The 25,801-nt window shown below is 44.8% G+C and overlaps 4 protein-coding genes across 9 annotated transcripts; 2 read left to right on the top strand and 2 right to left on the bottom strand.

Moving 5' to 3' along the window:
• Positions 1–122: 122 nt before the first annotated feature.
• PSME3 (proteasome activator subunit 3) lies at positions 123–6,275 on the bottom strand. 2 transcript variants are annotated; one of them, XM_072646577.1, is made up of 11 exons: positions 5,925–6,275; positions 5,140–5,172; positions 4,938–5,000; positions 4,467–4,571; positions 3,714–3,762; positions 3,313–3,425; positions 2,973–3,041; positions 2,393–2,460; positions 2,242–2,296; positions 2,011–2,097; positions 123–1,803 (listed from the first exon to the last, which is right to left on the bottom strand). In XM_072646577.1, the coding sequence occupies exons 1-11, from the start codon at positions 5,964–5,966 to the stop codon at positions 1,723–1,725; spliced, it is 765 nt and encodes a 254-aa protein (XP_072502678.1). In that variant the 5' UTR covers positions 5,967–6,275; the 3' UTR covers positions 123–1,722. The 2 variants fall into 2 exon arrangements, with proteins under 2 accessions (XP_072502678.1, XP_072502679.1); XM_072646578.1 differs by lacking the exon at positions 5,925–6,275 and adding an exon at positions 5,326–5,863.
• A 3,314-nt stretch (positions 6,276–9,589) lies between these two features.
• BECN1 (beclin 1) lies at positions 9,590–18,312 on the top strand. Of its 4 annotated transcripts, none has more exons than XM_072646572.1 (12): positions 9,590–9,766; positions 9,997–10,125; positions 10,672–10,739; positions 12,070–12,128; positions 12,785–12,875; positions 13,007–13,143; positions 13,330–13,524; positions 15,063–15,209; positions 15,597–15,746; positions 15,993–16,053; positions 16,578–16,720; positions 17,453–18,312. In XM_072646572.1, the coding sequence occupies exons 2-12, from the start codon at positions 9,999–10,001 to the stop codon at positions 17,619–17,621; spliced, it is 1,347 nt and encodes a 448-aa protein (XP_072502673.1). In that variant the 5' UTR covers positions 9,590–9,766; positions 9,997–9,998; the 3' UTR covers positions 17,622–18,312. The 4 variants fall into 4 exon arrangements, with proteins under 4 accessions (XP_072502673.1, XP_072502675.1, XP_072502676.1 ...); XM_072646574.1 differs by having other exon boundaries at positions 17,256–17,469; XM_072646575.1 differs by having other exon boundaries at positions 9,633–10,125; positions 10,622–10,739.
• CNTD1 (cyclin N-terminal domain containing 1) lies at positions 17,739–23,868 on the bottom strand. Of its 2 annotated transcripts, none has more exons than XM_072646580.1 (7): positions 23,748–23,868; positions 21,937–22,012; positions 21,517–21,691; positions 20,742–20,904; positions 20,329–20,470; positions 19,585–19,681; positions 17,739–19,026 (listed from the first exon to the last, which is right to left on the bottom strand). In XM_072646580.1, exons 3-7 carry the CDS (start codon positions 21,685–21,687, stop codon positions 18,856–18,858), a joined length of 744 nt encoding a protein of 247 aa, XP_072502681.1. In that variant the 5' UTR covers positions 21,688–21,691; positions 21,937–22,012; positions 23,748–23,868; the 3' UTR covers positions 17,739–18,855. The 2 variants fall into 2 exon arrangements, with proteins under 2 accessions (XP_072502681.1, XP_072502680.1); XM_072646579.1 differs by lacking the exon at positions 23,748–23,868 and adding an exon at positions 23,356–23,627 and having other exon boundaries at positions 18,631–19,026.
• COA3 (cytochrome c oxidase assembly factor 3) lies at positions 23,650–25,506 on the top strand. Its single transcript, XM_072646583.1, has 2 exons — positions 23,650–24,046; positions 24,945–25,506. Exons 1-2 carry the CDS (start codon positions 23,725–23,727, stop codon positions 25,046–25,048), a joined length of 426 nt encoding a protein of 141 aa, XP_072502684.1. The 5' UTR covers positions 23,650–23,724; the 3' UTR covers positions 25,049–25,506.
• Positions 25,507–25,801: the final 295 nt, after the last annotated feature.

The following is a 25,801-nucleotide window of genomic DNA, read 5'->3' as shown; positions in this document are numbered from 1 at the left end:
CTTTGAAGGGGGAATATAGGTTGCCCACCTCATTTGTGGTCAATCTGTAAGTGGGGGTGTGTGTATGGAGATTGGCCTCAGCTTTCTGAGGATCGCGAGGGGTCTGTTACTTTAAAAAAAGGTCAAAGTACCTGTATTTTTAATAATTTCTTGACATGGTAAAAGAATTTTACATTACGATTCAGGGAAGCTGGGGTAGGATAAGAATTGGGGAAGCTAGGTTGGGGACATCAGAACAATCCAACAAACAAAAAAGCAAACAACACCAAGAAACACATGGTGAAGAGGGAGAAGGTAGGTTGGGGACAGGGATGGGATCTAGGGGAGGCCCAACTAAAACACAGTTGGTTTGTTACTGAATATTATTCATGGGAAGACATGTCCTGAATCCTTCACTATACTATAACATAATGGGACAGAGAGTGATGCATCCCAGGTGGAAACCAGCAGAAAAGTGCAGAGACAGAAAAACAGAAAGGAAGATGGAAACACAGAGGGGAAGGGTTGATTGGCTGTAAAAATCAGACCTTCTCTGAGGGGTAACAGAGCTGGGAGAGGTCAGAAGAACCTGTAATAATGAATGGAATAGACCTAGAGAGTTCTCAAGAGAAAAATAGCAACTCTTCCATGTTCACACACTCACACACACACACACACACACACACACACACACACACACACACACACACACACACCACCACCACCACCACCCCCACCCCACCCCCGGGAAAAAACATAAATAACAATATATTCCAAAAGCAAGAAGCCTAAAACTAGCATCTGGACCTAAGCTTCAGAAAACACCACCCTCCCATTTGTAACTCATTTCAGAAAAGCCTGATTGTTGGGCCAGCAGTCTTTGTAACAATTCCCAACAAGACTGAGTTAGAGGATGGTAGCTGCCTGCCCTCCCTCCCCATCCATCCATCCATCCATCCATCCATCCATCCATCCATCCATCCATCCATCCATCCGCTCAGGTGTAACAGACTGTGCCTCTCAGCTGAATCCTCCTCCACTTAGTCTGGACACCTGACTCTTGGAGCTAGGATGAACTCCTGAAGAGGGTGGAAAGTCTGGTAATAGGGTCAGGAATATGTGCGATGAGAGAGTTACATATGAAAAACTGAAAACCTCACAATAAAGACATCAAAAAACCTCTGAAAGAGATGGTAGAAGGTATAATATTTCCCAAGGTCCCAGTAGCAGGGAGATGCAATTTAGGAAATAAAACCTCTCCCTCCCTTCTCCCCCCATTCCCCATCCTATCATCAGGGATTCCTCTATGCCACAGACAGGTAAAGGTAGCCCACCCCATTCCCTCCAAGAAACACTAAGTTTTTTCACTTCCAACTCCCCCAAAGTCTAACCAATTAACTGAAAAGGAGACGGACAGACCAAGAGACCAGAGGTGGACTGGGGTGGGAAAAAGTTCAAGAGAAAGTGCATGTGTGCATGTACACACATATGCAAACACTCCAGAAATGAGTCTCGACAGGGCAGGTTGGGAATGGGGACTAGGGTAAGAGTTCCTGAGGCCTGAAATAAGAGGTAAACACGTCACAGAACTACATGAGAGCTTCATTAGACTCTAACTAAAAACAGAAGAGAGGTGTGATTACTATTTCCAGCCAGTTTCCCCATATCGATAGTCATGTAACAAACCAAGGCAATGTCGGTCTTGAGCCAGACTCACAGAGTCCCCTGGCTCTGGCCCTGGCCTCAGTACAGCGTCTCTGCATTGCTGCTCCGGGGCCGCTTGATCTTCTCAATGTTTTTCAGGATCATGTCATGTAAAGTGACCTGAGAGAGAGGTTGGGGGAGGAGGAAGGAAAATCACCCACCTGGCTCTCATCCAGCATAGGCATAGGGACTTCAAACAGAGCTTTCAGGTCAGGAAATGGGTTCACTGGAGAGATGAGAAGCAGAATCTAACCCCCCTCCCACTAGAGATGAGAGCTGAGAGAAGTTAGGGCAACTGGACGGTTATATGGTAAAGGGATCACTCACGTATTGGTTCCTCAGTTCTGATATGATGAGCCGAAGGCTAATATATTCCTTCTCATCAATCTCTGTCACTGTGCGTCGATAGTCTTCCTGAAGAATGGGAAGGAAGGAAAGAAAAGGGAGAGGGAAAAGAGGAGTTAGTTGTTTTTCAGGGTCAGGATGAGGGTCTGCTTATTCAAGATTTTGCTCCCAATGTCACACTTTCCATCCCAAATCCACAATTTTCTCACTTACCACATGGGGATATTTGGCTATTTTAGAAACCAATTTGGCTCTTGTAATGTAATATCTGAAAAGAGAAAAAAAAGAGAAAAGAGCAAGTAACAGAAGCAGTCAAAGACAGACCTTATTCCCCAATCCCTGGGACAGCTCCCCACAGTCCTACCTAGAAATCTGGTCCAGATAAGATGCAGCTTCACTCTCCACAGTTCTTAGTTCTGCAACTGTCTCCTCCTGTGAAGGATTAAAGGGTGAATGCGTGAAAGTAAATCCATTCGTACCAACCCCACCCCACTGGATACCAATACCAGCTAGGCAAGACCCAAAATATGCAGAACAGATGGAAAAATGCCTCAACCTCTTCCTCTAGATATCTCCTCCACCCCCATAAATGACCACATATGTAGATTTTCACTCAAGGATTTTTCAAACAATCAAGCAAGTACCTATTTTGCAGAAGTGTAACAGCCACGTAGGATAAAGATAAGAGCACAGATAAAAGGAAGATATAGAATAAAGAAGACCAAATTTCTGCTCTCAAAAAAAAAAAGCCTAAAAGTAGCATCTGGGTCTAAGCTTCAGAAAACACCACCCTCCCATCTGTAACTGATTTAAGGAGAGCCCAATAGTTGGGGCAGCAGTCTTTGTAACAATTCCCAACAAGATTCTGAGTCACAGGATAGTAGCTGCTCTCCCTCTCTCCCATTACTCTCTGAGAACTGATCATCTACATCACAAGGCATTACCTGGATGGATACACCAAAGTTATTTCCATCTTCTATCCTAGGGATAAGGAGCTGAACCCACATTTTGACCTGGAAGGAAAACAAAGCAACATGAGAATCAGTAGCCTTTCTGTTGTAGAGCATTTCTTATGTGAAAAGTAACTGCTGCATGGAAAAAGAAAAGAAAAGGATCACTAAATAAAGAGGAAACTAGGGAGTAGGAGGAGGGTTGAGGGCAAGAAATCTCCCTTCCACCTCAAGAACACAAAAACATCATTTTCTTCTTCACAAGCTATTATAAGGCTTTCCCCCAATCCATCATCATTTGCACACCTTGCCCCCCATTTCACTCTGGCCTTACCGTGTTGCATTTCTCGATTAACAGCCGGATTTCAGGTTTCACCTTTTCAATAATGTCCACCAGCTGTTGGTTGCTTTTTAACATCCCATTAGGCATTACAAATACCTTGGTGCCTGGTGGGAAAAGGAAACAACTAATTTTGTCTGGAAGAGGAACGGACATTTTTTTCTCCCCTGCCCTAGGGCCTGCCAATCTCCCCACCTCCCCCCACCGCCAGGGCTTCCCCCAACCCATGACACTAATGCCAGGTGAGGCCTTCCCTTCCTCCACTGAAAAGCAGTGGAATTCTAATTTCAGGTACATTCAATTCAGAAAATGCAATCAGACTGTAGCTCTCAGGACACCAGATCAACCAATGTGGGTCTTCCAGAAGTAGATTTGGGGAAAGGGATGGTGCTCACCCTGGAAGGCCTCCTCACACTCATCCAACTTCCTCTTCTTCAAATTGGGCTAAGGACATGCAGAGGTTAAGTGTTATCCTCTTCAAAGACATCAATTTTTAAATTACTTTACCCTACTCTTCCCCCCAGAGTCCCGAAACCTAAATTGAAAGTCCCCCATTGTTGATTCCACTCAATTCAATAAACGTTTATGTGCCTATGTGCCTAGCACTGTGCTACAATACCCGGGATAAAGACATAATAAATGAGAAATATGCTTTCAAGGAGTAAGCTAATTGAAAAGGCTAGATTCATTAACAAAGTGATACAGATAATTTGGTATAAATTATACATAAATAAATACTAATGAACATTAAGCAAAGAAATGATCAATATGGGTTGAATCTATTGAGATATTCTTGCTTTAGCTGACACTTATGAAGTACCTGCTTTCAGATTTGCAAATATTATAATTTTTATATACAGAGGTATAAGCCAGAAAGAAGGGTGAGTTTAGTCAGCAAGAACTTCCTGATTGGAGAACCTGTATGGTAATTTCAGTACTGCTGGATCTCAGAACAGCTTTAGGAACAGGATAGTTAAGAGCCTTCTCATGTTACAATCGCAGAAACTGGAAGGATTATGTTAAATTCAAAGAAACTGGTTCCTAGACCCTAAAATAGGTCTTTACATTGGTCCCTTATGCAAAAAGAACTCTGGTTTAGGGGCACCTATTTATTGGTCAATAACAGAGAGTAGTAAAGAGTGACTTACACCATCCAATCCATCGTGACTATTGGTAAGAAGGATGGGATCTGGGACAGGGAGATTCATGTCTGAGTGGATCTGGGTTAAATCATGGATGTTTAAGATAGGCTCCTGGAAAAAAAAAAATCTGTATGTCTTTTCAAGTTAAATAGAAATGAACGGATGATTTAAGTGGAAAGATGGGGAGGGCCGCTATGGGTGTGGAATGTCACTGTCAGCTAGTTGAGCTTAACTATTTTTCTTTGTTGTAAGGCAGGGCTCAGGGGAATGGAGGTACAATAACATCTAGGAATCATTCCAATATTAAGACAAAAGTATCAAGTAATTAACCTTTGTTCAGGTGTAAGGAAGGAGAATGTATGTTAGAATCAAACACAAAGCAGACAATTCCAATTTGCTATGGAGTCCCACCTCCTGAGAAAACTGGGGATAAAGGTAGCTATAGAAGGGAAGGGAGGGAAAAGAAGTATCTCTCACCTTCAAAAAACTATCAAGTTCTAATAACTTCTTTGGGAAAAAATTTGCCACCAAGTCTTCTGCCTGAAAGGGACACAGTGAAGTTGACTTACTGCTTGCTGGAGGGCACTTGACATCCCATGTACACACTCCCCAGGTACCTCTTTTGGGTAGCCCCAACTAGATTAGTCTGCCCTTCCCATCCAACAGCAGCAACACTCACCTCACTTGTGATTCGCTCCCTGAAAGAATCAACCTGCAAAGAGCAAGAACAAACATCAGAACTTCCGAGAAAGAGTAGGAGCAGGGGAATACATATGTCCTCAGAACCTTAAAAAAAAAAAAAAGAACCAACCAAAAAAACTCCACACATACACTCCAAAAAACCGTTCCTCGTGCCTCCGCTCACCTTGTAGTTGTAATGAGAAGATGAGAGACCCCCAGATTCTAAGTATTTCATTTTTTTGAGGATCCATTTCTCCATCTTGGGGGTGGTACCCACGGAATAGGGGCCAATACTCGTCGGTTTTTCCTCCCTCCCCATGTCAGCTGGCTCCCCCAGGTAAGGGAGTGGGGACTTAGGGGCTGTGATCTCACAAACGCATCCCCCAACCCTCAGTGACGATGAGACTGCGACCCCAGGCACCTGTGGGATCTTGGAGCCGGGAGTAGGGAGAGTTGGGGCCGCATGGTCGATAAGGGGAGGGTTGGTTTTCGCTACGGCTTGCCTAGGGGACCCAGGCCAACACGTGTCCGTCACCGCTCGCCCCGAGCCCAGCGCGGAGAGAAGCAGCAGCGGCCCCAGAACAGCAGCATCCCCGGGTGAAGCGACGCTCCGCCCGCCTCCAGGACGAGCCGGTGGCCAGCCCGGCTGCTGGCAGGATGGGGCGGGCCCGGGGCAGGGGGAGAGGGCGACGGGTTCAGAGATCCCCCCGGGAGACAAAGGCGGCCGCCGCGGGGTCAAGAACCGGCCAGGCGGGGTCGCGGGGAGGAGGCGGGGGCTGCTACCTTGAGCTTCACTTCCTGATCCACTTTCAGCAGCGAGGCCATGGCCGGAGCGGGCCGCGTCCGCTCCGCTGGGGACTCCGGGGCGGGGGACCGGAGCTGGACACGAGGGCAGGCTTCGGCTTCTTTCGGGCCTCCGCCGGTCTGTCTGGCTCCCTCGCTTCCTCGCTGCCTGCCTCCCGGGCGCCTGCCTGTCTTCTTGCCTGCCTGCCTGCCTGCCTGCCTGCCTGTCTGCCTGCCTGCCTGCCTGCCTGGCTCCCAACTCGCTCACTCGCTTGCCCGCCCGGCTTCCGCCGCTTGCACCGGAAGTCGCGTCACAGCCAATCGCCGGCGGGCTCGCGGGCGACACGTGCCCGGCGCGCGCTCTTACGCACGCGCGCCCTAACGCGCGGCGCCAGCCCGGGCAGGAGGCTAAGGAGTCGTGGTCTCTCCCGGCTCAGGTCTCAGCAGCTGCTCTGGGCAGACAGTAGGAGTCCGGGACTCCCTAGGAGGCTAACAAGAGTTTATGCCTTCCTCCTTTGCGCCCCGGGACATTACGTAGAGAGTGTAAAAGGCCACAGCCCTGGGCCTCATCGGCCTTCATCGCATCTCCTGCGGATGCGAGGCGCCAGTGCGCCGTCGCGTGAGAATGACGTCAACACTGCGGGCCGAGTTCTGGGCTGTCAGTGGAACCCAGCAGGTGCAGGAAACCTCGGGTGGGGGCGGGCTAGTTCAGGGCCCTGGGATGCTTGCCCAGGTGCCAACCACCTGGTATGTGCTGAGGAAATGCACCCGTCTTGTCCTGTTTCTTTTATCTTAGTCTGGGAGCCCTCTGAGGACAGCGACTGTCTCATCATCAATAGATTCAAAGATGTTGCAAGGGAAACTTGGAGATTGTCTCGTCCAACCCCATCCTTTTACAGATAAGGAAACTAAGGCCCAGAGATGGAAAGTTGGTTGGTCAGGGTTACTTACACAGGTGACAGCCAGATCTAGAAGCCCTAGCCCAAAAGACAGCACACCCTTTTCTAACAACAGTTTAGGACCATGAGCAGTGAAATCCTGCCCCCTATAATTCTCTTGGGCTTCCCCATCAGCACTTTCTTTTATAGCTCTCAAATACATTTCTTATGTGATGTTTATTACACTTATCGATATCTGGGTCTTATACCCCACTTGACTGTAACCTCTTCAAGGGTCTTTTCTAAATTTTGTATCCCAGGCACCTAGCAGCACACAGCTTTGCACCTGAGAAACCTCTTAGTGTTTTTTGTGCTGTACTCTTTGACAGAAGAGAATTGGAAGGCCTAATGAGCCCTGACGTGTGAAGGGTCTTCACAGTTCCTTGTGTAGCAGGCAGAGAAATTGCACTGTTGTATTCTACAACCCATATCTCTTCTTTATGGTGCTGGATTTGGAGTAAGGGAAGACCTGAATTCAAATTCAGCTTCTGACACCAAGTTTTTAGCTTTTGCTGTTCATAGTTAGCAGAATGAAAGGTATAAAGAATAACTTTATTTTGTAGCAGTTTCAAGTTTGAAAAAATACTTTATTAGTTGATCCTCAGAACCCTATGAGACAGAGATAATACGATTATACTGTTTTAAGAAAGAACAAACAGGTTTAGAAAAGAGAATTGCCCAGGGTCACACAGCTGGATTCAAACCCAGGTTGCTGTTTTTATTCTGACTCCAAATTTAACCCCCCTTTACACTTCATAAGTTACTCAGCCCTGGATGCTCTTGTCAGTTAGTAAACATTAAATTCCTACCATATGCCAGATACTGTTCTAAGCACCAGGGATACAAAAAGAGACAAAAGACAGTTCCTGTCCTCAAGGAGTTCACAATCTAACATGGATGACAACAGGCAAATAAATATGTACAAACAAGCTACATACAAGAGGAATGGGAAACAATTGAAAATGAAGGCATTAGAATTAAGAAAAGTTAGAAAGGCTTGCTGTAGAAGATAGAATTTTAGTTGGGACTTAAAGGAAATTGGTAGGCAGAGATGAGGAAAGAGAGTATTCCAGGCATGGGGGCGCAGCCAGAGAAAATACCTGAAACTGAGAGATGGAGTGTCTTTTTTGTTGGATAGCAAGGAGATCAGTGTCACTGAAGAGAAGAAGAGTATGTGGTGGGGAGTAAAAGTGTAGGAGGACTTTCATTAAGGACCTCTCATAGGAGGTCCTTACAGTCCATACAGGTCCATACAGACTGGTATGCTGCAAATACTACACTGTGGATCTGGGATTTTTCCCTACTTAATAGTATTTTATTTTTTCCAATTACTTGTAAAGATAGTTTTCAACATTCATTTTTATAAAAGTTTGAGTTCCAGATTTTTCTCCCTCCCTCCCCTCTGTCTCCCCTCCCCCAGAGAGCAAGCAATCTGATATGGTTTATACATGTACAATCAGAACAAAAAGAAAAAACCACAAGAAAGAAAAAAAGTATGCTTCAGTTTACATTGAGACTCTACAGTTCTTTCTGTGGATGTGGATAGCATTCCATCATATGTCTGTTGGAGTTGTGTTAGATCATTGTATTGCTGACAAGAGCTAAGTCTATCATAGTGGATCATCGCACAATGTTACTGTTACTATGTAAAATATTCTCCTGGTTCTGTTCACTTCACTCAGCATCAGTTCATATAAGTCCTTCCAGGTTTTCCTGAAATCCAGGTGTTCATCATTTCTTATGCAACAATAGTATTTATTCCATTACATTCATATACCACAACTTGTTCAGTCATTCCCCAATTGTTGGGCATCCCCTCAATTTCCAAATCTTTGCCACAACAAAAAGTGCTGTTATAAATATTTTTATATTTTCCCTCTTTTTTGTTCTCTTTAAGATACAGACCTAGTAGTGGTCTGGCTGGATAAAAGGGTATGCACAGTTTGGTTGCCCTTTGAGCATAGTTCCAAATTTTTCTCCAGAATGGTTGGATCAGTTCACAACTTGTGGATCTGTTTTATTCTCTACTTACTTTCAGTAACTCAACCCCTTCTGCCAGGGAGTTTCAGATCATAGAGTCTGAATTGGAATGCACCAAGGAAGTCATATAGTCCAATCTATACTTAACAGAAATGACCTTTCAATAATCCTAACAAGTGGTCATTCAGCTTCAACTTGAACACCTCCAGAAAGGAGAGTTTTCTACCTTCCCACACAGTCTGTTGCATTTTTCTGGCAAACACATACTGTTGAAAAGTTAATCTTTATGTTTTTCAGCTCTCTCAGGGCCGTGAATTTAGGTCTGTGTATAGAGCTTAGAGACCATCCAGGCCAGACCTCTCATTTTACAGATGCACAGAGAGGTAGTGACTTGTCCAAGGTCACACAGGTCATGAATGGCAGAGCCAGGATTCTAACTTAGATTCTGACTCCATATTTACCATGCTGACTGTAAAAGAGAACCAGCCCTGACCTCATAGATAAGTCATGGATTCCGTTAAGTTTGAAGATCCTGAGGCAGGTCAGGGAGTTCAGAAGCTTGCAGCTGCTTCACTTCCCTACCCTCCCGTCCCTGTAGCATGCCCCTCTTGGCCGGTTCCATGAGCGGAACTGCAATTCTCAAGGCGGACTGTGGGGGCCGCTGTAGCGCTCCTCTTAGTCCGGGCAGGAAGAGCCGATGCCTGGGATTGGTGGGTGGAGTTCATAGTTTAGCGTCTTCAGTCACATCCTTTGGAGAACGGAAGTCCCTCCTACTGGACCGGGAAGTAGGATCGGGCGGAGATCCGGGCTGTAGGCGATGGGGGTAGGGGAGACGGGGATCCAGGAAAGAGCTGGAGGTGTGAAGGTGCCGCCACGGTAGGCCCGACTTGGCCCGGCCAGGGCTACGGACTCTGGAACGCAGAGGTGAGGAGGTGGCGGGGCTGTCGTCCTGGACTAACTCCTGGGCGAGGCCGGCTCCGACCCCGTCATCGCCTAGTTCCTGCTCCTTCAGCTCGGCCAAGAGTGGGCTCCTGGGCCCTGGCACTGGATACCCCCGGGGACCCTGGGGTGGAGGGCTGGAGTGAGAGTACTAGGCCAGAGAGGCAGCCCCGGGAGCCCCTACCCTACGCTGATCGGCAGCCGGATACCTGCAGGGATGGAGGGGTCGAAGTCATCGAGCAGCACCATGCAGGTGAGCTTCGTGTGCCAGCGCTGCAGCCAGCCCCTGAAACTGGACACGTCCTTCAAGATCCTAGACCAAGTCACCATCCGGGAGCTCACAGGTCTGCGCCTTTCTAAGGGCGGGGAGGGGGGGAAGGGGAGAGAGGCGGAGGGGCGGAGGGGATTGCCCTGAGAAATGGGCCACTGACTGGTGACAAGCAGCAGGACCTCGGACAGGTCATTTTGCCTACGGGTTTTTGTCTTGAGTAAAAGATAAATTGAGGTTAGGAAATTTAAGGCTCCTTTCAGTTTTAATGTTCTTTAAGTTCTGGAATTCCATAGAGTTTTTCCAACAAAAAAAGGCACCTCTTTACTACTCTTCTTTCGTGTTGAGTATAAAGTGGACATCGAGGGTTTCAACTGTGGTGGAGAGAAGGGTAAAAAAGCAGGAGAGGAGTGGAGTGAAAAAAAATGGAAAAAAATTAAATAACCTAAAATTGATGCTTGTTTTGAGGACAGGGGCAGGTATGTAAATAGAAACAAAACTGTTTCACCAAATGTAAATGGTATTCTAAAAGAAATGGGGAGGGAACATAAGGCCATCTTCTATTTTCACAGCTGGAGAAGCAAGAAACTTTCACTCACTGGAGTAATTTCTTCTCCCTTAGCTCCACTACTTACCACAGCTCAGACAAAGCCTGGAGAGACTCAGGAGGAAGAAACTAACTCAGGAGAGGTAATAGGGTTTATACTTTTCTCAAGGGTAGAATCCAGCTTAAGAGAAATATGCAGAGCTTCTGCCCAACTATAGTAGTCCCTTGAACCTACCCAGACTCCTTTTATGGGAGGCATCCATTAATGAGAAATACCCTACTTAAGGTATCTGTGAAACATCAGAAATGTATCCAAATTTCCATGGTTTCAGAGAAATGGAAGACATAACAACTTGAGGGACCTCAAGTAATGCTCAAATAATGGAAATCTGGGGATGCAGTCTTCCTTGAAGCATCAGTAACACTTCAGAGAAGATTGTTACTTGAACATTGGTGTTTTCTAATATAAATGGAGAATGACTGTGCTCTTACTGCAAAAGACAGTAATATGTGAACAGGTTTTGCTTATAATCTCTTTTATGGTTTACTATGTTATTTTTGGTCATAGGCTGGCTTGGTCTTGCCAGCCCAATTCTAGGCAAACTTTTCATCAACTCTGGTTTCAACAGTGTAGAGAATTGCCACATGAGGAATCCCGCTCCCCTTCTCCCAATACTTGTCTGGAGGTTAAGTGACTTACTCAGATTCATGCAACAAGTCTGTCAGATGCAAGACTTAAAAGTCAGGTCTTGTCTTGAAAGCCAACTTTCTACTATATTACATTGCCTTATGTCCACAATATGCAAACATATAATATCTAGATCAGACATATTTGCCAATTAGGTTAATTTGCTCCTTTCCTCTGGGAAAAAAAAACATAAACATACCACCTGTGGAATCAGGACATTCAAAGCCAAATAGAATTTTTAAAATCATCTGTCTCATTCATTTGTACAGTTAATTAAGGATTAACTATGCACTTATTCTCCTACCATACACCAGCCTTTGTCATACTCTACTAAGTGCTGGGGATATTGCTACAAAAGCAAATCTAGTCTGTACCCTCAAGGAATTTATATTCTAATGGGGCTAACCTTATACTTAGGGAAGTGGTTGAGGTGGAGTGGGGGGAGTGGGAGGTAACATTTTGGTCTTGAAAGTTACTTAGATGATGAGAATGGGCTACCGGAGAGCACCAATTTAGGAATTTAGTAACTGAGTTGACTTATGGTTCTTGATTCCAGAACTGGAGGAGGGTGAGAAAAGGGTATGAGCATAGTGGCAATTAGTCTTGCTGAAGCTGTGAAGGATGTGGCCAGAGAGGAGGGAATAAAGATTAGCATGGTGACTGGAACTTTCCTGATATACTGGCCAGGACAAGCAGTTATATTCAGGAGAGCAGGGCTATTGTTTGGGACACGAACTGGTACCATAGTCTACTGGTATCTTAACACTGTCCCCTCTCATTTCCAGGAGCCATTTGCTGAAACTCGGCAGGATGGTGTCTCCCGCAGATACATCCCCCCAGCCAGGTGCCTATTATGCCTCAGCCCCTATTCCATCCTAGAGGCACATAAAATTAGGGTAGCTTTCTCTATGTAAGGTCTTAGGATCAGATGGCAATGGACAACCATTTGATCCTTCTAATAAGGCCATGGTGTCCTGTCTCCCTTCCCCCCACAGCCTATTACAGCCACGTAGTAAATCTAAAAAGGGCTTTCCCTGTGGCAATTATTAGGGTGGGGAGGGCAGATCAAGTAGTGCTTGGGAGTTCTAAGTACTGGGAAAAGTTAATCCAATTCACTGGAGAGGAGGGAACAGAAAAAGAAATCTGGAAATGGTTTTCCTTGGATTGATATTGATGAAGTTGGGTTTTTGCAGGGGGTATAATTAGGAAATGCTTCTCTTTGGCCACCTTACCTACTGAAGTTTCTGTGGCATGAGCCTCAGGTTGGTGCCATGGTTGTTCTCTCCTCAGTCCAAAAAGGCTAGCCTTTGCAGTCCCAAGAGAAGAGATCAGAATGGCTTTGAAAGAGACCAAGAGCCAGCAAGAGTTGGGGGAATAGATTTGACCCTTAAGAATTTCTTTGGCTTTGCTACCTAAGAGTCTTGCCACTGGCACTTTAGGAGGTAGAGGGGGAACCTCTCTGCTCCCTCATGTGGCTGGTGGGTGGGGGACTGTCTATAGGATGATGTCCACGGAAAGTGCCAACAGCTTCACTCTGATTGGGGAGGCATCCGATGGAGGTACCATGGAGAATCTCAGCCGAAGACTGAAGGCAAGTCTGCCCATCAGGGGGGTATGGTCTGAGCTGGTGGAGGAGTATGTAGTCGTAGTCAGTGTGAGGATGACTCTCACTGACTCCTTACAATGAATTTCATAGATCACTCATTTCTTCTTATTCCTCAGGTCACTGGAGACCTTTTTGATATCATGTCAGGCCAGACAGATGTGGATCATCCTCTGTGTGAGGAATGTACAGATACCCTGTTGGATCAGCTGGACACCCAGCTCAACATCACAGAAAATGAATGTCAAAACTACAAGTGAGTTCCTGTCAGAGCCTGAAAAATGAGATTCTAGATTAGAGCCAGAAAATTTGCTGCTGGTCCAAAGTGCCATTTGGATGAAGGGATCCCAGATTAATCCCTTACATGATTTCCTGGAGGTTTGCTGCAATAATGTAATATGAACAACAGGTTCCCTCAGATTAAATATGGTATCTTCGGCAGACACTGTTTGGAGATCTTGGAGCAAATGAATGAAGATGATGAGGAGAAGTTGAAGATGGAGTTGAAGGAGCTGGCACTTGAGGAAGAGAGACTGATCCAGGAACTGGAAGATGTAGAAAAGAACCGCAAAATCGTGGCAGAAAATCTTGAGAAAGTTCAGGCAGAGACGGAGCGACTAGATCAAGAGGAAGCTCAGTAAGTGCTCAGTACATCTCCCTTTCATTCAAGTCTAAAGGAGAACAAATGGCTGCAGGCTGAATGTATCCTGGACAGTTCTCTGAAGCATAAATAAGTGACTGCCCAAGGTTATATAGCAGCTAGTGTCACAATTGGAATTTCAACCTTGGGCTTCCCAATTTTAAGCCAAGCACTGTCTCTGCTGTGCCACTCTGCCTCCTGAGAATACAAAGACAAAACCCAAACAGGTCTTGCTTTTCAAGCTCATTTTACTAGGAAAATGTCAACATGTCACAAATAAATACAAGATTATATTTGGAGCTTGAGCTGAGCCTGGAAGGAAGCTGATGAGGGATGAGATTTAGCCTATGTAAAGGAACAGAATCAGGAAAAGGAATTCTAAGTTCAAGAAACAACTGACGGACTGGTTTGGCTGGAATGTAAAGAACAAGAAAGGGACCATATATGTCTGGTTAGATTGGTGGGAGCCTGATTGTGAAGGGCTTTAAATGCCAGGAATAGAACTTGCATTTTATCTTAGAGACAATAGGTAACCACCGAATATTTAAACTGTTTCATTATCTATACATAATGGTGGCGTACCATTTATGTACCTTGTCATTGTGATAATAATCACAACAACTTTAAGGCATACAAATATTATTATCCCTATTTTACAGATGAGAAAACTGAAGGTTAGGGAGTAAAATTACTTACCTTTGTTGACTTTGCTAGTAAGTGGCAGGTGAGAACTTCAAACCAAGTCTTTTGACTTCCAATCCAGTGCTTTCATTATTACTCAATAGCTGCTTTCTAAGATCTCTAGAAGTCCTTCCCTGGCTTACAATTCTGTGATTCCATGACAATGCCCAATCTTGCTAACTCCCTACTAAGCTGGAAGAGTCTTTAATCTGATGGGGAAAATACTATATCTACCCTTTTGACACTTATGATTTAATTTGGGAGATGTATAAAATTCAATAAGGAATTTTTAAGCTCTACATTAACTATGGACTAAGCACTGGAAATACAGAAAGAAAAAACAGTCCTTGCCCTCAAAGAATTTACATTGTGTTCCATAGGGGAATGCATATAGGGTTTCTAGGTATCCCAAAAGTCATAGAAGGTAGGAATTGAGCTAAGGTTTGAAGGAAGGTAGGGATGTGACAGAGTAACATAAATTCATATTAGTAGAGTGTAAATAAGTGTTCAGAGGGACAAGTCAAATGAGCCAACCCAGGTAGTATATATGTTCTACGTGGTTTTAGAGGAAATCTCCCACAGCTCTCCTTTTGCAAAGATTTTAAATGAGAGCATTTTGTCCTTTTTGAAGGACACACCCAGCCCTAAACAGATGGAATTTGACATTCTTTACAAACCCTTACTGGGAAAAACGAATGGGGCCCAATGTTGTGCCCTGTTTGTAAGACTCTACACCAAATTTAGAGGGCCCCAAAAGCATCAGAGCCAAAACAATTCATTGGCTAGAATAATAAGATTGGTGACCCAGGCCACAAGAGTGACCAGCTCTTAATGTTTGTCTTAATTACTCACAGATACCAGAGAGAATATAGTGAATTTAAACGACAACAGCTGGAGCTAGATGATGAGCTAAAGAGTGTGGATAACCAGATGCGTTATGCCCAGATCCAACTGGACAAGCTGAAGAAAACAAATGTTTTTAATGCAACATTCCACATCTGGTAATATGGACTTTGGGATGGGAAGAGAGAGGGTGGGGAACAATATACATCTGGATTTTAGCTACTGACCACCAAAGAACCTCTCCCCCACAAAACAGGGACTATGTGTTGTATTCATTATGACATGTTTCTTTTAGTTCAGTGTTAAGAATGGGTAGGTATGAATTCACCTTATAATTCTAGGGCACAAAATCACCCAAAACTGAAAGGAAAAAGAACCAGTAGGCCAAGCCTTTTAGGTACATAAAGACCTATTTGTTTTGTCACAGGATACTGATTCTTGTCCCCCCCTCTCACCTCAATATTTCCCCAAGGTTATGGCAGAGACCCACTAGGGTCACAAAGTTCTTTTTCTCCCCCCTCTTTCTTTCCTGCTTTCCTCCACAGGCACAGTGGACAGTTTGGCACAATTAATAACTTTAGGCTTGGCCGGCTCCCTAGTGTCCCTGTGGAGTGGAATGAGATCAACGCTGCATGGGGACAAACAGTGTTGCTGCTCCATGCCCTAGCCAATAAAATGGGCCTGAAATTTCAGAGGTAGGAGGATCAGTCTTTTTTTTTTTAAATTGTGTTCCACTTTGCTCTATTCAGTAAATTAAGATTTTCCTCTCAGTGAGGACTACACCTCATTCCTAGACATTTTCACTTTGTAAAGGGTTTTGTCTAAGGAGAGAAAGGAACTATTAAATCCATGGATAATTGATAAACTACATGACCTCATCTTTATTAGAAAATAGCGTATTCTTGAATAAACCCATTATCCACCCCTCTTTTTTTTTTTAGGTATCGCCTTGTTCCTTATGGAAATCATTCATATCTGGAATCTCTCACAGACAAATCCAAGGTACTCTGGGTATCTCCAGTTCAACTGCATTATAACTGTGATATTTTCTAACAAGACAGCTGAATTTAGTTCTAATATTGCACTTCAGCTTCTGTCCCAGCCTCAGATAGTCTCTAAAATGTGAATATGCCATTAAAATCCAACTCCTTTAGACCTATAGGGGGGACTTAAACATTTTTTTTAAATCTACTAGAAAACTCTGAATGAGAGGTCCTAAGGTTATTTGTAATTGGAATGCATCAGTGGATGGCTGGAGAGCGTTGTGTAAATCAGCATAGGGAAGGAATCTATGAGGTAGATATTTCTCATTTCCGTTTTCTAAACGAAGAAGCCAGACCCAGAGAATTCAATTTGTGCCCAAAGTAACATAGCTACTCCATGACAAGACAAAAAAGAACCACTAGGACTTAGTTGCCTATTTTTAATGAGATTCAAATAGAGCATGAATTGAAAAATCAGCAGGTGTGAGGTCATTCTGTATGCTTCAGTGCAGTGTGTCCTACTCTGCCTCTCTTCTTGAGCAGGAGCTACCATTATACTGTTCTGGAGGTTTGCGGTTTTTCTGGGACAACAAGTTTGATCATGCAATGGTGGCTTTCCTGGATTGTGTGCAACAGTTTAAAGAAGAGGTGGAGAAAGGAGAGACACGCTTCTGTCTACCTTACAGGTTAGTGTACTTCTAGCCTAGGGGGAGGCTGCAGTGATACCAGACCGACCAGACTTGGAAAGAGTTCATATCCAGGTAGTCAGAATAGCATCAAGGACTTAGGACTGAAAGGAGCAGGAAATAGGTTCTAGATCTAGTGGCTTTGACAGTCAGGGGCCTGAGTACTGCTCTCCCTGAATCTTCTGCTCAGGTCCCTTGATCCTATGAATGGAGTAGGATGTGATCCCCAGTCCCTGGAGAGAGAGACAATGTTATACTAGATGAGTTTGAGGATTATCTTGGCACAGAGCTCTGGCTTCTCTAGTTTCAAGAGGGTTTTTTCCAGAAGCTCCTGGAAATAAGCATTTTGATCAGATGTTGGCATCACCCTTACTTAATAGGTAGGAGGTTTATTTCATCAATGGAGCAGAGCTGTCTTTCCTGGCCACAAAGACAAAGCATTTCCTTTCCTCTCTAACCTTCATTCCCCACTACAGCCTACTCCCTGCTTCCATCCTTTCTTTCATTTGCTTCCATGTTCTGTCTCTGTACTCAGCAGTGACAATGGGGCTCTTGTAACAGCCAGCATGATATTTGGCTTTTGAGCAAATCCAAAGTACACCACCCTCCTCTGACAAGAGTGCTTTAATGGAGAAAATGACGTGAATGGTCCCATGATCATGGCCCTGCCTGTTTGCCTGAGCTGACTTGAATTCTCAGTTACTAATGAGCTCTGATATGTCTCTACTGCAGGATGGATGTGGAGAAAGGTAAGATTGAAGACACAGGAGGCAGTGGCGGCTCCTATTCCATCAAAACCCAGTTCAACTCTGAGGAGCAGTGGACAAAGGCACTCAAGTTTATGTTGACCAATCTGAAGTGGGGTCTTGCTTGGGTTTCCTCACAATTTTATAACAAATGACACTTCTTTTTTTCTCCATGAGAGTGAAGGAGTCTTCTGCCTTAATGACTTTAGAATATGTTTTGTTGGCAGAAATATTATAAATTACGTTCGTTTAATATTAAACAGTACGATATGTTTACAGTATCAAAAAAGAAAATCCACAAGGCCACTTTATTTTAAAAGAATAACATCCTATTGCAAGTTGTGTCTAGAGCAGTAACATAATATATAGTTCTCCACCAGCCCATTTCACAACTTTATACTCCTTGAAAAACAGAAAATAAGGTTGCTTTTATAAAAAATCTGAGTTAACAGTGGTTATCAGTGGATTTTCTCTCTCCTAATTTTATGCATACTCAACATAGTTTTTTTTTTTTAATGTAAGCACCTCCTCTCTAGTAAGAGGAGTGAAATGTGTGCAACATCAAGTAACATGAGAAAATGTCACAAGCTTTGCCTGAAGGCCACATAATGTGATCAGAAGCTTGAAATTTAACACTTTTCTTTCTCAAGTCTAGTGCTTATTGCCTATCTGCTCTGTGCCAACAGACACATGGCAGAAAAAAGAGACATGAAAACAGACTTTAATACTGTTTGGAGCATTATGAAGATAAATAATTATTTGCAATAAAGGTTTGCTGCAGTCTGTTACTATGCAGAGCTGCGCTGGTTGTAAAACAACAACAAAATAAAAACCTATAATAAAGTACTTTGTATTCTGGAAAAATCAAACTCGTAGCTATGTAAAAAAGGCTAGGCCATGTTATTTAAAGTAGACTGAAAATAGCCAGTTCTTTAAGAGCCAGTGTTTGCTCATTTCAAAGGAGTGGACAAAGGTCCTGTCCTTGAATGAAAATGCACTTGGACTGGGGCATTTGAGACAAAAAGAAATGTCATACCAGGTCAACGTCACCTGGGTTTTTGGTCCTTTTTTTTTCTTCTTACTGTCTTTTTTTTTTTTTATCAAAAAAAAATCACATCTAAAGAGGAAATCATGCCTGTAACTGTAAAACCAAACATTCCAACCTAGCATTCCTCCCCCTTTTATTTTTACTGAAGCTGTAAAGAATAAACATATCCACCTTAACCCTTTCTCTGAAGAGCAGCAAACAGAAGATAGTAATATAAAATAGAAAGATCGAAGTTACTTCTGACCTTTTTTCTATACTGGGTTATAAAAGATTAAACAGATTGGGGGGAGAGGGAGGGTCATGACCTGGAGTCTGATGATATTCTGGAAACTCAATCAGTCTCACATATTGCAGGTGGCAGCAGCCCTCAGTGGTCTGGCTGCCAGGTGGTGCAGAGCAGGTTGCTGTCGAACTGGGGTGCTGGCTCCTACCCCATGAGTCAGGATTGCATATGAAAACTCAGCAATGCCCTTAGTGGCGATACCGGTGATACTATGTAAGTGTTCCACAACCTTCAGGGAGAGAGATACAAGTAGCTAGTTTTCTAAATCACCTTGACAGATTACAAATGTACATTTTTCTAGACAGCCTCTGGAGTCAAATGTTAACTAATTTTTTCCATTCCTCTGAATTTAATGGGAAGATTGGATCCTAATTAAAATGTTTACTAGAGCTAAACTGTGTGAGAATAGCTCTTCCCTTAACACTTAGCACTGCCACTTAGTGTGCAATTGACTTTTATTTAAGAAAATTTTAGGAAGTGTGAAGGACATGTTGCCTTCTTGAAATTTTCATCTTAGAGGCAGACCAGATGATAGTTGGCCAGATTAGGGAACATAGCTTTTCAAAGCATTTTCAATTTTGCTTTGTTCAAAAGTTAAAAATGCTTTAATCAGTAACCTTACCCCAGTTCTACCTCTCTACTGCCCATTCATCTTGGCACACTGATCTGTCTCTTGCTAGACTTTACTTTTTTCTGGTAAAGATAAATCTGCCCTTTCCCTTTAATTGACTGGGGAATGCCTTTTATTAAATGAATCTTGATAACAATGCCACTTAGCAGTGCATACCTGGCACCACCACTCCTGATTCTGGATGAAAGCACTGGCCGCAATGATCCCAACTGCCAAAAGCATGAAATCTTCTTTCACTGATACAAATTTTCCCCTGAGCAATTAAAATCACAGTTCAGTTTCATAACTAAGGTGAGAACCTTGTTTGCCTAAGTTTTGGGGTCATCCTTGATGTTATTTGATTATGCTGAGTATGGAGAGAAATTGTAGAACCAGCTGACTATCCCATAGGTAGCTTCCTCCCAACTAAAAACAAAACGGAACTTAAGGACAATATACAAGCCTCATTCATGTGTATTTGATTTACTAGTCTTTTGTGTTCCCATCTGTTATCCTAACAACATAATTGTGGGGCTTTCTCTCATCTGCCTTTACAGTAATCAGGCAATTTTGTCAAAGTTGCAGCCTTATGACTGACTTGTTTTGTCTGTTTTGTTTCTGAAAACATTACAACTTATGATCAAGAATCAATGATAGGAGGGATAATAGGAGATGTTAATGACTTGAATTCATTTAAATATTTTAAGACTTTAAGTCTTTTGGGTTTTGGTTGGGCTGAACTTGCTACATCAGAACAGTAAGTGCAAGTTCATAAATAACAAGCTCATGAGAATGAATACAACAATTATCTCTACCAAAGTGAGGGGACAAACTAGTTGGCCCTACTAGATCTGATCGACTCCTCAGGTCATTGTCAGAACACTGCTCCCAGTATTTGTAAGTCTATAAGAGGTGCCTTACCTCTGCTCCACAGGTGTAAAGTTCTCAATTGATGCCCTCAGCAGGCTTTCATAGATGGGTTCATGCAGGAGATAGACCAAGTCAAGTAATGTCAGGCAGGTTCCATGCAGCTGTTTGGCTGAGACCAAACAGCCATTATACCCTGGATGGGGGCATGGAGAGAGGTGACGTCACTACCTTTGTTTCTCCATCAAAGAAAATAATTGACGAAAGATATAGTCAGATTCCTCATAAATCAGGATAGTTCATTTCAAAGGTCATGTCACATTAGGTGACATTACTCTCCCTCTTCATCAGATTGCCCAGAGCCCTGGGGCACATTGCCTCTGGTAGAGGAGTCTCAAGATACACTTGGCATTTCATGGCTACTGTGTTTGCCTCATTTCCACTGAGATATCTTTTGAATGAGATACCTAAAACTTCTAGAAGCATCTCCACATATGCCAGAGGAGTGGGTAGATTGATTTGGAAGTTTAAAGACTTCAGAATAGCAAGTTCTGACTCCAGTAGTTCTTCTTTAGTATAAAGGTACCCTAGGGCCTGGAGGAAATTCAGGACCGTAACATTGCTGACTATCTGAGTAAAGAAAAGAGGGGGAGGGGACAGAGAAAAAGATTCTTTAATAAATTGGGGTTTTTGTCACAAAGATTGGGGTGAGGGGGAGTGAAACAAGCATAATACCATAGATGTAGAGCTGGAAAAATCTCATTTTACAGATGAAGAAACAAGTTCAGAATTCAAAGGTAGCAACAAGAGGTGGAATTTTAAACTCAGCTCTTCCAATTCCAAATCCAGTGCCCAGGGATATATATTTTCCCTTTTGTAAATCTAACCTTTAATGATGATTAAAGTATGTTGACTATTCAGGCACCTTATGCAAACTGTCCTTGAGTCCAAAGGGGAGGAAAGGTGACCTGTATATCTATATAATGATGGCATTAATCCAGCTATTGTGCTTTGAGAACAAGAATGCAGGTTGTAACAGCTGTGTGTGTTTAGTAGGAGTGCTTAGGAAATGTAATTGCACTCTGGAGTTTCTAAACGGGTAGAATCATCCAGCCGAGGGGTAGGTCTCTCAGAGCTGCCCTGTGGACAGCCTCTTTTATTCATAATATCAAGCTGTCCACAAAAGGCCAGATTTTAGAGCACAGTATGGTGAAGGTGGAAATTGCAAGACCAATTCCTTACTTTGTAATGGAAGGAAAGTTTGCTTGCCAGCTGAACACATGACACAAGTCGAAGTACAAATGTATTGCAGAGCTCTTCTTTCCGGGTCCTCCAGCTCCAGGGCTCTGCTTTCTCACTCCCTCTCACCACAGGTGCTGCTTGGCTGCAAATGCTTTCTGCTTGCTTAACCATGAACCTACAGGAGTGGGGGGAGGTCAGGAGTAAACAATCTGGACTTCAACACATTCCAGAGGGAGCATTTGTTCTTCAAACTCTGCTACATCTTAGCCTCTCCAATATCAATTTAAGACTTGGTTACGCTTGCAAGTAAAGGAGATCAAGACCAAGGTAAGAGGTGACTGGTACCATTTGAACAGGAGCAAGCACATTAGTTAATCAGAGAGCTACTTATTTGCCAAGGCCTTATGCCTGGGACTTTACCTTTCTAGGATTTCTACTGCTTGGTAGCTCACGGATTTTTCCAGGCGCCATTGTTCAGACAGGAGAAAAACGAATTCTGCCAAAATAAAAAAGAAAAGCCTGAATCACAAGATGCAACCCTAACCATTCTGAACTCTTGGTGTTGTGTAAAAAACCATGATTCAACCCAAGAAAGAGGGATCAGGAGGTGAGAAAGATGAGACTAGAATAACTAAAACAGAGCCTAATTTCTTTTGCTGCCAAGAATCTGATCAGAGCCAAAAAGGGAAGTCTGATTGAGTGCCAAGAACAAGGGCTTACCAAGCTCCTTGGTGACTTACTCCAGAAGGGTTCAACAGATAAGAGCTTTTACCTGGTACCAAAACACATTACCCCCCTTTCCTGCCCTCTAACTACATGCTCATGTTCCTGACTTCAGAGAGGTTCTTGAATAGATGAAAAATCCTAATTCCTATGAAGTTTAATATGAAACATAAAAATATGGTCCTGGAAGTTGATGACACTTCTCTGCTTAGAGGAGTTAAATCTTCCTCTGGAAGATGTGTATGTGTATCTTACCACCACCATGTACTTTAAAGTGAGCATGATTCCTCTGGTCTGTTAAATGGGACTATAGTGGCTAGATTTCTTCCCCACCAAGTTTTTTGTTTTTGTTTTTTGTTGCAGGGTTGTTAAATAGGCAGATTTTGAAAACACTAGGAAGGTGGGAAGAATCAGCTCTAACTGCCTCCAATGTTTCCCTTTGAAAAAATAGTCCCAGTTGGAATTGTTTTCCTTCAATATTTCCCTTTGAAAGATAGTCTCAGTTGGAATTGTTTGGCTTGCAGTTCCATTATAGGGTGGGAACCAGGGTAAATCTCAGTTCTGAGCAGAGGAACTTTCCAAGACCCCTGGGTTTTACATAAAACACCATCAGCGGCACTGCAGATGGTCAGATGTGGCAGCCAAACCCCGCCTCTTTACTGAAACTTAAATGTCTTTTGGTGAATCTACGATCCTCTGGACCCATGTGGCATATAAACACACCTATGTAAACTATCCATGCAGGGGAACAGAAAGCCCCCACCCCACACACAACTCTGCTGACAAAATGAAACACTAAGCTAATTCATGTTTGCTTGTATCCCCAGTGCTTAGCCCAATGCCTGGCACATGGCAGACACTTAATAAACGCATCTTGACTTGACCTTGGTAATTCAGACATTAGGTCCAGATAACTTAAGCCAAAATAAAATTCTAGGGTTACTTCTTGTTTGCTTTGGGGCCTGAATGATGAGGGCAATGGCTTCAGCTTTCCTCTGATTTGCCAGGGGAAGCTGGGGGTGGGGGTAGGGTGGGCGAGGACACTGGGGGGAGGGCGCTTTGGGTGTCCCTGGGGCAGGACAGATCCCATCCCCTCCAAGTCCTGGGCCCACACACCCACGATCCGGGTCTCCCTGAAGCTGCCCGTCTGCCCCCGGGCTTCCCGCACTGCCCTCTCGTTCTCCTGGGCCAGGTGGAGCAGGGCGTCTTCGATCGTCTGTGTGTCCACAGCGCCAAACTTGAAGTCGCTGAGGGAGGCCGACCCCCTTGGCCCTACAGCCCCAGCCATTGTTAGCTGACCCTCCCGACGACGCCAAACTTCCACACCGCCTCGAAACTTCGCGGTCTGTGCGCAGCCTCGTGCTCCCAACGGTTTTTCTAGGTCTGAAACGCAGAGCTCAAGGGTGCCGCGGGAGCTTCGGCCAATCAGAGGGCTCGCCCAGGACGCCCCGCCCCCTCCTCTGCCTCTCTCCCCCTTCCGAAGGAATGGCCAATCAGACTACAAGTACCAGGATCCTTAGTGGCGGCGGCGACGACCGAGAGGTTCCCTTCCTTCCTGGCGTGCGCCGTGGCTCTGACCCGCTCTGGAGTAGGTCGAGGAGTGAGATGGCTGATGCTAGTGCCGGATCCGAGGCCGGAAAGGCCCCGGTAGCGCAGCGCATTGATCCTGCGCGAGAGAAACTGAGCCCGGCCCAGCTGCACTTCATGCGGCAGGTGGAGCTCTCCCAGTGGCAGAAAACGCTTCCGCAGCGGCGGGGCCGGAACATCGTGACCGGCCTGAGCATCGGGGCCTTGGTGTTGGCCATTTGTATCTGTGGGTCACGGAGGCTAGGGGAGGGGGAGGAGGAGGGGAAACGAGGCTGGGGGGAGGGAAAAGAGGAGGAGGGAGAGGGGCACGGCGGGGGTGGCGAGGGGGGGATGGGGGGAGGGGGTGGCGGGAGATCCTAGGCCTCGGTCAGAAAAGAAACTGACGCCTAGTGAGAGGCGGTGTTTGCCCAAGGTCACCGCGCTAGTCAGTAACACAGCCGTGGCTAATGATGAGTTAACAAGTATTACCTAATTTAAGAATAGCAGTAACTAACATTTAGAGAGCGCCTACTGTGTGCCAAGCACGTTTTACAAAGGAGGTGCCGCTCTTACCCCCATTTCACAGATGAGGGAACTGAGACAAACAGTTTTGGGTGCCCAGGATCACGCGGCTAGTATCTGCCGGTGAATGGAATTCCCGGTCTCCTGGAGACCCAGGTCTTCCTGAGGCCACACCTCTATATCCTCCGTGCCAAGTAGGGGTCTTAGATTCTTCAGCTCCCAGGTGTAGCATTCTGCACTCAGGGAACACATAGCTTCCGGTGCTGGACTTTTGGTTTCCACCGACTAGGGACTCCTGATGGTGAAACTCTACCAATGCAGGTCTGCCCCTTCTTTGCAACTTACAGAGAGCCCTGGGAGAGGCGTGACTTACAGAGACAAGCCTTGAGCCCATATCTTGTTGGCTTTGAGGCTGACCTGCTATCCATTAGGCGCTGCTGGGAGCCATTGTGGGGGCTGCGGGTCTGGGGTGGGGGTGCAGCTGCTGTTTGAGATTCCAGGATGGTGTGGAGGCAGAAAAGCATAGACCACTGGAGGTAGGGGTGGGGAGCTGGAGGAAAGAAAGTTAGGAGAGTGCTCCAGTTTCCTCATGGTTTTCCTGAGCCGGTGACCCCCAGATGGGTATACATTCTACTCAGTGTCGCAGGAGCGGTTCCTAGATGATTTGGAAGACAAGGCCAAAGCTGCTAGAGTGAAATCTGCTGGGGCCAACAGCCCCTGAACCCCAAGTGGGTGCTCACGCTGTCTCCACCCTGGATGGAACTTGTTCAGAATAAGGATGGATGCCTCCACCTTCTGTACTTCCCCTCCCCTGCAAGAAAAGACTCCTACTGGGATAAGGCCAACCTGACCTTGGGATGTTGTTTTGTTATGGAGTTCCACCCTACTTTGGGAATTGTGTATCCAGCCAATTTGATGGGAACACCTGTTCCTTCTCCCCCCCACCAAAACAAAAGAAATTGAGCCTTTGTCACAACAGGGAGGAGGCACAACCAGATCACCCCCAGCTTTTTCGGGAGCATTTTATTCATGTCTTCATAGCTTCTTCCTACTGTAGAGATTTAAAGCCATTGTTGGGGGGCAAGTTTAGTATCTCTTCTCTTTGCTGAAACCTGATAGGGCAATGTTGGTGGTCAAGCTGAGAGCTGATTCACAATAAAGTGAATCATCTGTTCTAGAGCCATGTGAATCTATTTGGGGGATGGGAGTGGAAAGCTCTGCCAGCTATGGCAATTGTGTTGCCCTAAGGAAATGTGAATGTTTAACTAGAATGGCTTTTCCTGCGATCTTTCCACCGGATTAGCAGGTAAGGATCGTGGCACTCACTGGACTGTGTGAGGCTAAACTATCCTTCATGTACAAATATCTCATCTCCAGTTTCCCTCCATTGCCTGGGGCCTTCACAATAGCCTTTACAGGAGGGGTGAATGGGGGTCATCCAGCCCTCATGATTTCAGAGCTTGCCTGTGCAAGC

This window comes from Notamacropus eugenii, chromosome 2 (assembly GCF_028372415.1).
Source record: "Notamacropus eugenii isolate mMacEug1 chromosome 2, mMacEug1.pri_v2, whole genome shotgun sequence".
In the NCBI taxonomy this organism is placed as follows: domain Eukaryota; kingdom Metazoa; phylum Chordata; class Mammalia; order Diprotodontia; family Macropodidae; genus Notamacropus; species Notamacropus eugenii.
The sequence above is the reverse complement of the archived record's forward strand: the minus strand, read 5'-3'. Positions and strand labels throughout refer to the sequence as shown.